We start from the raw sequence: 11,616 nt of genomic DNA, 5'->3' as shown, positions 1-11,616 counted from the left end.
CCGCCCCCGCTCAGTGCGGCAGCGGCCGCCGGCCAGCCAAGGTTGGCGCCGCGGCCCCCCCACCCCCCGGCGCAGCCACTGTCCACCTGCCAGCGGGGGAGGGGCGCGGCCGGCGCCGCGGGTCAGAGGTCGCCGGGCCGTCGGCCGTCGTCATTGATAAGGCCTGGCGCAGGAGGGCAGCGGCAGGCCCGGGGTTCAGGCTGGGGTTGGGGGTGGCTCCTGGGGCTCCCCCAGCCGCAGCCCGAGCTTCAGGAGGATGCTGGGCCCCGGGAGCAAGGGGGCTTGGGAGGGGGCGCTCAGTGTCCCTCCCTGTGCTGGGCGCCCACCCTGGGCTCAGGCCAGCAGTAAGAGCTGGCGCTCGTTTGGTAATTCGCACCACACTCCTGTCCCGCAGGTACTGGTATCATCACTCCTGTTTTACAGATGAAGAATGTGGGGCTCAGTCAGGCTGAGGATACTCTCCATCCGCGCAAAGCAGAGGGAACTGCCTCCCCCACAAGCAGAGACGTAGCAAGATGCCCCTTCCTTCAGGATACCCTGTTAATACACACACAGCCTGAGGACGTCGGCTCCACCGCCGCACTACTGACATTTGCGGCCGGATCAGTCTTTGCTGGGGGGCTGTCTTGTGCATTGTAGGGTGTTGAGCAGCATCCGGTCCCTCTACCCACTCAACCCCTGTAGAACCTCCCTCTCGTCCACCAGGCACCAGTTGTGACAACTCAAACCATCTCAAGACATTGTTTAAGGTGCCCTGGGGGCAAAACTGCCCTCAGTAGAGAACCACTGAAGTAGACAAAGGCCCAAACAGGAGGTGCTGAGAGGGGCAGGGGACGGGATGAGCCAGTTCTCCCTGACTCGGAGGGGCTATCGGGGCTCGGCTCTGCAAGCTGATTCCCTGCTCTGCCTATAGACTTACAACCGGAACCCTTCCCAGCAGCTGTCCGAACCCACCTTCCTAGGCTCGCCAGTCTCAGGGAGGGAAGAGTGGGGCTCCTCTGTAAATTATGGGGAAATGGGTCACCAGCCAAACCACTCCCCCTTGGGCTGTGGGGTTACAAAGGTGAAGTAAAATGTAATAAGAGTGTTGCTGTCTGTCCTTGGAGCACAGATGTTAATTCCCTCCTGGGGGTCAAGGTCAAAGTCTGAAAAGTCATGGGTTATGCTCTATCTACAGAACAGCTGGGTTGCTTAGGTTTTGACAAAGAAAAACCCTGCCCGGAACCTCAGTCTGGAATACAACTATCCAACCAAGTAAGACTTGAGTAAGAAGCTGAGCATGGGGATGGGGCAGTCAACTCACTGGCTGGGGCAGGAGGCCCCCCACGTCAGGAGGAGAGGTAGACAAAGCTGTCTCAGCCCACCCAAGACAGAAGCAGAAACAATCAGCCTAGATCAAGTGCTTTTTATTTTTAGACCAACCAAACATATTTAATACAAAAACCCTTTAATGTACAAACTGCAACCACAACAACATCCACATAGCAGCAAGGGGGTGGGGCGCGGCAGGGAGCCTGGTGGGGGTGGGGGACTTCGGGGGCCCTGGTGCTTCCCCTGCCCGCAGTCACTCTGTGGCCTGTGAGGTCTTAGCAGAGGGCAGAGCAAGGCCCCCAAAGGGGCCCTGATGCCGACACTGAGACAGACCAGCAGAGTAGGCCCCTCCAACATGCCATCTCCCCACAGTGGCAGCCTCCAGGGAAAGCCAGATCCAGTTAGGAGGTAACAGGAAGGTAGCTGTCACTGAGAAAATCAGCCATCATTCCTCAGCATCTTGCTGATCACACTTGTGCGAACAGAGTTTTCCAGGGGCTGTTGGATTGACAAGACCTAAAAATTGTTCCAGGGGGACAGAAACTGTGTCCGAGTCTACCTTCAAACCACGATTCCTTGCCCGTGACTCCAGAAAGCTGGGTGTATTCTGCTCGGATGTTTGGGAAGGGAGAGGAATGACAGAGCCTTTGGCCCAACAGGGCCAGAGCCTTGCCAGGCATTGACCCAGGAAGCCTCAAAGCAGGCCAGGGAGGCCTGTGGGAAGAGCTCTGGGTCAATGGTACTCCCGGGCGCATGGGGGCACAATGACCCGCAGGTGGAACTGACAGTGCCTGTGGAAGAGGGAAGGGACAGTCAGAAAGAACTAAGAACTGAAGCACCTGCTTCTGCAGGCCTGGGCAGGAGAGGTGAGATGATCCTTCTGGGCCAGGGCTGGGAGACGTGAGGCCTGTTCCTTCCTCGGGGCCAGGTTTAACCGGCCTGGATGTAGCTGACGGCCCCCAAGTCCTCCACATGGCCCCCAGGGGACTCTCTGGGAGGCCCCGCTGCCCCTTCCAGATGTGCCAGGAGACTGGCCTAGATCCCCAGTTAGATGCAGTCCATGGAGTTCTCGGGGAGGAGGCCGGGGATGCAGCCAGGGAGACCCAAGCCCTTGACAGGAGTGCAGCTGAGGGGGAGGCCGCAGCCCAGGGTGGGGTCCTCCAGCCTGTCCGTGTTGTCCCAGTTGATGTGGAAGCGGGTCACCCGGGGGTTTGAGGCCAAGATGTTCCGCTGGAGCTGGGCGGAAAAAGGAACGTCAACCCTGGTCAGCATGCCCTCTCATCACTCCTGCGGAGCCAGGGCACCCCTGCCCCGCCCCCCCAGGACAAGCAGAGCTGGCTTATCCCACCACCACCACAGCTGTGTGTGCCACTCCCGGGGATGCCCACCCCACAGTCTAGGGCCACCTATCTAATCTTGATTCTGCAAGGCGTGCTTCTGAGAAACCAAGACCTTTCTCTCTCCCGTTCTAGCCTGGCGCTGCAAGATCTGAGCACTACTTGAAAGCCTTAAGAAGTGACCTTGGCTCCAAGTTTCACTGACTCAACCCCCCGCAGTGCAAAGGTGGTGCGGTGCAGAGCCAGTCCCACCTGAGAAAAGTCCGGCTTCGGGGGCGGGTTCTCCCGCAGCTCGGGGTTGGGGTACTCGTTGTTGACGTAGTAGCCCACGCGGATGAACTCCTGGCCGTGGTAGGTGCAGGTGATGAGGACCACAGTCACCCCCACGGCGTCGGTCTCAGGGATGAGGGATGGGTTGGGGGCGTCGGCCTAGGGGAAACACATCCTGGGTCTTAGCATCCATCGCCACAGTCACACCTCCTCAGCAATACAATGCTTCTCAAGCAACACATGTCCACTGAGCCCAAAGCATGGTCTCTGCCTTTGGGAGTTTTCCATCGAGTGGGGAAGACAGAATCAATTGTGTAAATGCCTGTGAAATGCTGAACGTGATGGGTGCCACACAGAAGTAAATGGGGCTGGGGAGGAGTGTAGTGAGCAAGGTGTAGTGAGGAGTGTAGTGAGTGTAGTGGGGAGGGTGGTATACGATGAGGCTGAACAGGTGGGCAGGTGGCACCAGGCCACCCAGGGCCTGGTGGGCCAGTTAAGGGCTGGGAGAGAAAAAGCAAGAACATTCAGCAAGAGGTGAGTGCTGCATCACTCAGACCGCGGCGGCCTGCGGAGCTGAGATGGGAGCAAGGGGGGACTGTGGCCTGGACCGGGCAGCAGAGGAGACAGAGGTGGCCAGATTCCAGGGTGTCGTCACGGACAGGACCGGCTATGGAACTGGTGCAAAATGAGACCCATACAAAATGAAAACATGGGCCCTGTGTTCAAAAAGTAGTCCACTTCTGCCAGCGACAGCAGAACATGACCCCACGCATGGGCCCTGTGTGACCCCGTGGACCCCATGCCCGGGGAGCTGCCCTGGTGGGGGAGTGGAGTAGACGGGCTGGCTGGTGGATGGGATACAGGGGGTGAAGAGTCAGCTGTGAGGACAAGGTTGCTTAGATTGGGCTGGGAGCAGCAGAGATACAGTGAGGGGGTGGATTTGAGCGGAGGCTCTCAAACTTTAGTGCACGCTAAGTCTGCATTTCTGACAGCCCCTGCGATGCTGGATGAGAGCGTCTTTTAGCAGCTATGGCAGATCCTCATTATTCAGGGATTCCATATTGGTGGTAACATTACATATTATTCCATAATATATTCCGTATTATAAGTAATATTCCATATTACTTACTAAAATTTATTTGCAACCCCAAAATCAATACTCGGGGTGCTCTCACAGTCACTCGAGGACATGCACGGGCCGGGGGCGGGGTAGGGATCTGAGGGGCTTGATGTGCACGCTCCCAGCTGAGGCCCAACAAGGAGACGCCCTGCCCTCTTGTCTCAGCGCTCAGGCTGCAACTGAACCGTGTCCTTTTCATGGTCTAGTCAGTGTGTTTCTTGCATTTTTGTGCTTTTTGTTGGTGATTTTGCTGTTTAAAATGCCCCCAAGCATACTGCTGAGTGCTGTCTAGTGTCCCTAAGCACAAGAAGGCTGTGATGTGCCCTATGGAGAAAGTACGTGTGTTAGATAAGCTTCGTTCAGGCATGACTTATATGCTGTTGGCTCTGAGTTCAATGTTAATGAATCAATACTACTACTAAATAAGGTGTCTTTAATGGAAACAGACCTAAAATAAGGTTATGTATTGACTGGCTGACAAAAATGTGACTTGCAGGAACCTAACCCTGGGTTTCCTCTAGGGGCGATGGTTCAGCATGCACGAATTCACTAATATGGTGTTTGCAGCGACTGTATAGAACGTAACTGCCGTGAATAATGAGAACTAGCTGTAAATCAGTGCCTCATGGTAACAGCTATGACACAGAGGTGGGGGACAGGGAGGCGCCTGGAGTACCTCTGAGACGTCAGCCGGTTCTTGAGAGCAGAACCAGGATTTGAACCTGAACTTCTGACCACTGAACCACGCTGTGTGCTTTTGGGTGGAAGAGGACGTTTCTAGGTGTCAATGCCTAAGGCCTCATCTTTCTTACCTGAAAGACGAACATGTGTCTTCCTGCTGGGACAGGGCCGACCAGCACTGAGTCTAGGATTTGATCAAACTCCTCACTCTCAGCTGAGCCGACATAAATGATCTTCCACTCCAGGTCTGCAAGGACACGGCGGGTTAGGAATTGAAATAGCTTGACAGCAAGAAAGCAGGGAAAGGGTCTTCTTGTGTTGGTTTTGGACAGATCCTTCATACGTCGCAAGATTCTTAGTCTCAAGAACACCTGACATCCACCAGGCACTCAGTGCCAGGCACCGGAGTCCTGAACACTGGGGCGGATGTGAAGCTCTTACTTCCAGCGGGAAAATTTCTCCTGTGGGCCTAGCTTTGCCAGGTGACCTTGACTCTGCACCTCTGGGGAAACTCAGGCCTCTCAGATCCCGAGGGTGAACCATATGGCAGAGGCTGAATTAAGACCCACGTGACCAAGGCGTGCTGAGGAGGGAACAGCGGGGCCTCGGGCCATCTCAGGGCCCTGCCCACTGGGTGCTGGGATAGGAAGCAGCATCCTCTTTCACACACAGGGACCAGTGCCACCGAACTGAGGAGATCCCTCAACAACTGGGCCACGGCAGCAGATTCCACTCCAGCAGGAGAGCCAGCCGGCAGGAGGAGAAAGACAAGGCCACTGGGGGAGGCAGCCAGTCCCCAGGTTTTCCAGATCCGGCACCAAGTAATGCCTATTCATGGACACTGGGGCAACGGCGACTCGTCAATGAAAGCAGCATCATAGGGCGATCCTCTGAACCCCAGCTTCCCTGCCAGTAGGGGGCTCCATCCTCAGTATGCTCTCGTGAGAGGAAAAGAAAAGTGCTTATGGAGACCCTGCCCGTCGACCACAGGAAATTTCCAGTGACCGCTGCCTCTTGCAGGAGGTCCAAGTGTATCAGGGGAAAGGTCATGCTAGTACAGGGAAGCTTGGCAGACCTGAAACTTATTTTAGGTTCCTTGAAATTACACAACCTACAGCTCCAGCAGCTGGGGGAAGTTTCACAAGCTGCGATTTTCACAGGAAGCAAAGTCTCTTGGAAGCTGCCCTGTTCCTTGGTGCAGTGTCCTGCAAGAGCATCCAACTCTGAAAGCACACCAGTGCCGGGCCCTGACTGTGGAGGTCTGTCACCTGAGCCCCAGTTCTTCCTCGATACACTGGCTTCCTGTCCCTTTGCGGCTTCACCCGGGCCTTCTACTCGGGAATCCTGCACGTCTGCGGGGCGCAGGCACCACCAGGCTTACCGGGGCTCCGTCAAACGGGTCTCTCATTTGCAGGGAGGAGTGAGTTCATCCATTTAGATTTGTTACAAGCAGTGACACAACTGGACATAACACATTTCTGGATGAAGAAGAAACAAGCTAGCTCTGCTCTCCCCTTTCTAACACGACTCTATATTTTGGTATTTTTCCTTTTGGCCTTCCTCCCCATCACCAGTGGGGTCACATACGTGTGCATTTAACTAATGTGCTGGGTGAGACAAAAAGGAGACTGAAACAGTGCAGGCCCGGTGCACACATGGGCACTCGACGTCCAACACTGCTGGCAAAACCTAAGACTGTGGGTGCAGGCGGCCAGGCAAAGGGGCTGCAATGGCCCCCGTGACACTGGCCAGGAAGAAACCCGAGCATTAACGGAGGACCACAGAGAAACACTGACTGGAGAGTTCGAGGAGCTGACAAAGTCACCTACAGAAGACAGAAGATGATTGAAATAAGGACCTTGGCTGGCCCCGTTGCTTAGCGGTTAAGTGCGCGCGCTCCACTGCTGGCGGCCTGGGTTCGGATCCCGGGCGTGCACTGACACACCGCTTCTCCAGCCATGCTGAGGCCGCATCCCACATACAGCAACTGGAAGGATGTGCAGCTATGACATACAGCTATCTACTGGGGCTTTGGGGACAAAAAAAAATAAAAAATTATTAAAAAAAAGAAGCATTGAAATAAGGACCTCCAAACTGGAATCATCTTCAACTTGCTGAAGTGTTTTAAGCAGAAGCAGTGGTCTGGCCAGGTGGCACAGCGGTTAAATGTGCACGCTTTGCTGCGGCAGCCCGGGGTTTGCAGGTTTGGATCCCAGGCATGCACCGACGCACCGCATGTCAGGCCATGCTGTGGTGGCGTCACGTATAAAGTAGAGGAACGTGGGCACTGACGTTAGCCCAGGGCCAGTCTTCCTCAGCAAAAAGAGGAGGATTGGCAACGGATGTTAGCTCAGGGCTGATCTTCCTCACAAAAAAAAAAAAAAAAAAGAAAAAGCAGAAGCGTACTTTGACTCCATTCTTTAACACAACCCTTCTTGAGAATTAGAAATGGGGCATCAGTCACCAGTGCAGCACAAACTCATTCCTGTTGAACAGAAGGCACGACTGTACACATGGCACGTTGTGTACCTGACTTTCTGGGCAGTCTCAAGGGTCCCCCGACTACATTACCTAAGTCTACAATCCAACCACTGCACCAGACCTGCTCCACTGTGTATGAGAAGACAGCCCAAACGACCTGACTAAAGGCGTGCAGAAACCTCCTGCAATGGAACTTGCTGGAGAGGCTGTTCCCTGCCTTTCTTTTTTTTTTTTTAAAACTTACCTAGTAGACTTTTTTCTGTTTGTCACTTTGCCTTTGATCATGATCGTAGAGATGAACCTTGGCCCGAGCACAGCGTGTCAGCTGTGGGTCAGAGCATGTGGCTCCGTGACTTAGTCAAGCAGTAACTGTTGAATTCCCCAAGGAGACAGGGGAAAAGCTCACCTACTGTATCACATGTGGACCCACGCCCTGGATGCATCCATTTCCAGTTGTTGAGGAGAAAGAGAGGAGAAGGGGCGTGGAGCCCTTGGGAACTGCGTCAGCTGACTGAGGGGGGCTGGGCGCCTTGTCAGATTGTCAATTGCTAGCATCCTGATAAGGAGACTGATTGAGATGTCTCCAGGACCTGAGACTTCCATGGCCCAGGCCCCCTCCATCTGGGGGACAGGAAACGGATTCTCTCTGCTCTGTGGCCAGGAAGAGGCAGAACGCAAGTGGGCAGGTCAGAGGCATGGACAGCGCTACAGGTAGGACCGAAGAGTCCAGATTTCCAGGCCAGGGTTTGCTTTCCAACTTGAGTTTCTTTGAGCAAAAGCTTTATTGTTCGGCTGTAATTACTAATAGCACCCCCTGGGGCCGGCCTGGAGGTGGCATAGCGGTTAAGTTCGAGCACTCCGCTTCAGGGTTCGCCTGTTCAGATCCTGAGTGCGGACCTACTCACCGCTCATCAAGCCATGCTGAGGCGGCGTCCCACATAGAAGAGCTACAACTCTACAACTAGGATACACAACTATGTACTGAGGCTTTGGAGAGAAAAAAGAAAAAGAGGAAGATTGACAACAGATGTTAGCGCAGGACCAATCTTCCTCAAAAAAAAAAAAAAAGTAAAATAAATAATAGCATCCCCATCACTCTTGAGAGAGTCCTGATGCAGAAACAAATTCCACGGTCAGTTATATTCATGCTGCACTTCTAATATAGGGGATGCATTTTCTTTCCCAGGTTATAGCAAAGATCAAAGACCCTGGACCCAGAACTCAGAGACACACCCTCGTATCAATACTGCAACAGACTGCCTGTGTGACCTTGGAGAAGTCATCCCATCTCTCTCTCTCAAAAAATAACGACCAGCAGGCCGACTTTGGCCTTTCCTGCTGTGATTCTATACACAGATTGGTAAAGGAACAGGGCAGGGGCTTCCCAGGAACAAAAGTACTAGATAATAACCATGCAACCATTTTTTTTAAGATTTTATTTATTTATTCTTTCCCCCCAAAGCCCCAGTAGATAGTTGTGTGTCATAGCTGCACATCCTTCTAGTTGCTGTATGTGGGACGCGGCCTCAGCATGGCCGGAGAAGCAGTGCGTCGGTGCGAGCCCGGGATCCGAACCCGGGTCGCCAGCAGTGGAGCGCGCTCACTTAACCACCAAGCCACGGGGCCGGCCCACCATGCAACCATTTTTAAATGCAAGGAGCACAAGAGGCTGATTGAAACCCGATCTCCTGCCATCTGGGAACTGCCATTCCCTTAACCTATTAGCTCCTTACATCTCCTGGCTTTAAAATTAAACCTTATTCCACAGCGTCATTCTACACTTTATTTATTTATTTACACCCTGCCTTGTTCCAGAAAGGATTTAACTGGGCTTATTCTATAGTTGGTCACAAATAAACTCCTTTAAACAGGAGAAAAACCCGGGAGAGACTGACCACTTGGCCCAGCCCAAGCGCAAAATGCATCTCAAACTGAATCAACCCCAAGCTAATCCAAGTGGGCAGCTTTGCAGGCAAATCACCCACCTGCCATTGAGAAGCGCTAGTTAGCACACCCTGGCCTCGCTGGTCGCCCCCTCCTCAGCTGCTGCCTCTCCTCGTTTAACCACCAACTGGAAAAGTGGTCTAAGGGAGTACTTGCTCCCTGGGTGACCTCAGATTTTCAGATTTTGATAGACCTTTACTGGAAAGGTCTTTCACTCTGTGGCTCCCGTCTTCTCATCCGTGAGATGAGAAGCAAGCATTATGTCAAGCAGATGAATAAGTACATCTGTGAAACCACCTTTGAAAAGACGCACAAAAGGCTGTGGCCTTCCAGCTGACTGTTTGAAGCCAGACACCATCATGGCTCAGCCCTCGCCCCAGACTAGGTCAGACCATCAAAAGCATTGTAAGAATTGCAGCGGCAGTGAGGGGAACCTGGCGGGCAAACAGCAGGAACCAGCCAGTGCTTGGCAGGCTGTGGCACCCCTCAGATCTGAGTGAGTCCACGGAAACCCACAGTCAGAGAGGAGGGAGGAGCAGGAGCTGGGGAGACAGGCTACCCTCCAAGACTGGAGCTGGAAGCCGGGCCATGCCTCCCCAGCTGGGGCTCAAGAGGAGGGGTGGGGCCAGGCTAAGGGGGCGGGAAGCCAGGTTCCAGGGTGTGTGATTTTGGGGCAGGATACGAGCAGGAGGGTGGGGGCGCGGTTGTTTAGATATCAGCAGGTTGGGGAGGGGTTATTGGGAGACAGATGGGGAGATGGGGATGAGTGAGGTCTTGACATGCGAGAGAGGGGTCTCACGGGGGAAAAGGGGAGGGAGCTTGGGGGAGAGGTCTCCACAGGGAAAATGAGGGCGGGGGCTGGGGTCTGCAGAGAGAAAACAGGGGGCTGGGGTTTCCATAGGGAAAGTAAGAGAGGACTGGAGATTGGGGTCTCCATAGGAGACAAGTGAGGTGGGAGTGTCTCATCACAGCGGAGAGGCGATGGGTGGGGAAGACTGGGTGGCCGGAATGGGGGTTCGGCCATACAGGAACGGGGTGGGGGTGGGGGGATGAAGTCTGCACGAGGGGAAACGGGAGTAACGGCGGGGAGGGGGCGGGTTGGGGGGAATCCCCCGGGGAGGTTGGGGCTGGCGCAGGGGTGCGCGGGAGGTGGGGGTTGGCCGGGGGAGGGGGTCCCCACACAGGCCCAGCCTCACCGTCCGCCAGGGCCTCACTGCACTCGAAGCTGATCTCGAACCGGAAGGGGCTGTGGAAGGGGCTCGGGTTCTCCAGCACCGCCACGTTCAGCACCGACACCTTGGCCATCGCCTCGCCGGGCCGCGGCTGAGGCCTGGCTGGGGCCGAGCCCGCGTCCGGGTCCCGGCGGGTCGGCGGCGCGGCGTCTGAACAGAGCTCTCTCGCCGCCTCTCTCCGCCGACTGAAGTGCGTCTCCGTCCGCGCGCCTCCTTCAAACAGCCGGCCCCGCCCTCCGGCCAATCACCGTCAACGCTCCCCGGCAGCGCGAGCGCCCCCTCAGCCAATCCTGGGGCGCCAGTCGGCACGCGCCGAGACGCCGCGGGCCAATCCGCGGAGCTCCCTCCCCGGGGTGCGCGAGGGAGGCGGGACCGTCTCGCGGCTTCTGGGTGTCCGCCGGGAACCAATCCCCAGCGTCTCCGACTCGGGTATCAAGGGCGGGGATGGGCGCAGTCAGAGCACGGGGCTCCTCTCGGCCAATCCCGAGGGTTCTCGCACGAGCGTGGGCCGCGCTTCGCCCCGCCCTTCCGGGTGAGTCGTCCCGCGGGGAGCAGAGCCATCAACTGTCGAGCGGGGGCGCGCGGCACTCGCTTAAGAGGGCGGGAAGGGCGGTGCTCGCGCCCGTCGTGATTGGCAGGCGGCGGTGGGGCGGGGATAAACCCGGGTCTCTGAGAAGTGATTGGCTGAGCTGGCCGAGGGGGCGGGAGGAGCAGAACACTCGGCTGGGGATTGGAGGGAGAGGAGCGGAAGTCGGCCGCCGGCGCGGTTGAGCGGGTGTGAGGAGAGGAGGAGCGTTGGCGGCCTCCGCGGCTGTCCGCAGCTGAGCGTTCCGGGAGCTTCTCTGAGGGGCGCCTGGGTCGTGGATGTTTGCCTCAGCCTGAGGGGCGACGGCACGGCCGTGAGGCGGCGCGCTCGGGCCCGCGCCCAGGGAGTCGCCGGTGCGAGCCCCGCTCTCGCCCCTCGAGGGCCATTCGGAGGTCTGAGGTGGACCGCGCCGTGGACGGGGCTTCGAGTCCCGCCTCGGCTCCCGCGGCCGCGGGCACGCGGCCCGCCCTTGCGGGGCCGTGGAGACTCCCTGACAGGATACGTCTGGAAGCTTCTCCGCGCCCCCACGCCGGGGCCGGACCCTCGGCGTCCCCAGCCAGCAGCGGAAAAGTAACGCCTGATGTCACGTTGTGCTAGTAACCACGGTGGAAAAAAAAGTAAAAAAAGGTGAAATCAAAGTCAGTGTGTCGGCTC

The 11,616-nt window shown here is 56.3% G+C and overlaps 1 protein-coding gene across 2 annotated transcripts; it reads right to left on the bottom strand.

Moving 5' to 3' along the window:
• Positions 1-1,390: 1,390 nt before the first annotated feature.
• Positions 1,391-10,570, bottom strand: ASF1B (anti-silencing function 1B histone chaperone). Of its 2 annotated transcripts, none has more exons than XM_004442570.3 (4): positions 10,341-10,570; positions 4,851-4,966; positions 2,901-3,077; positions 1,391-2,547 (listed from the first exon to the last, which is right to left on the bottom strand). In XM_004442570.3, exons 1-4 carry the CDS (start codon positions 10,447-10,449, stop codon positions 2,359-2,361), a joined length of 591 nt encoding a protein of 196 aa, XP_004442627.1. In that variant the 5' UTR covers positions 10,450-10,570; the 3' UTR covers positions 1,391-2,358. The 2 variants fall into 2 exon arrangements, with proteins under 2 accessions (XP_004442627.1, XP_087281474.1); XM_087425348.1 differs by lacking the exon at positions 10,341-10,570 and adding an exon at positions 6,549-7,071.
• Positions 10,571-11,616: the final 1,046 nt, after the last annotated feature.

The sequence above is a fragment of the Ceratotherium simum genome, chromosome 39, assembly GCF_057802395.1.
Source record: "Ceratotherium simum simum isolate JZ-2026a chromosome 39, ASM5780239v1, whole genome shotgun sequence".
Classification (NCBI taxonomy): Eukaryota; Metazoa; Chordata; class Mammalia; order Perissodactyla; family Rhinocerotidae; genus Ceratotherium; species Ceratotherium simum.
Note: the sequence above shows the minus strand (reverse complement) of the source record. Positions and strands in the feature narration are given on the sequence as shown.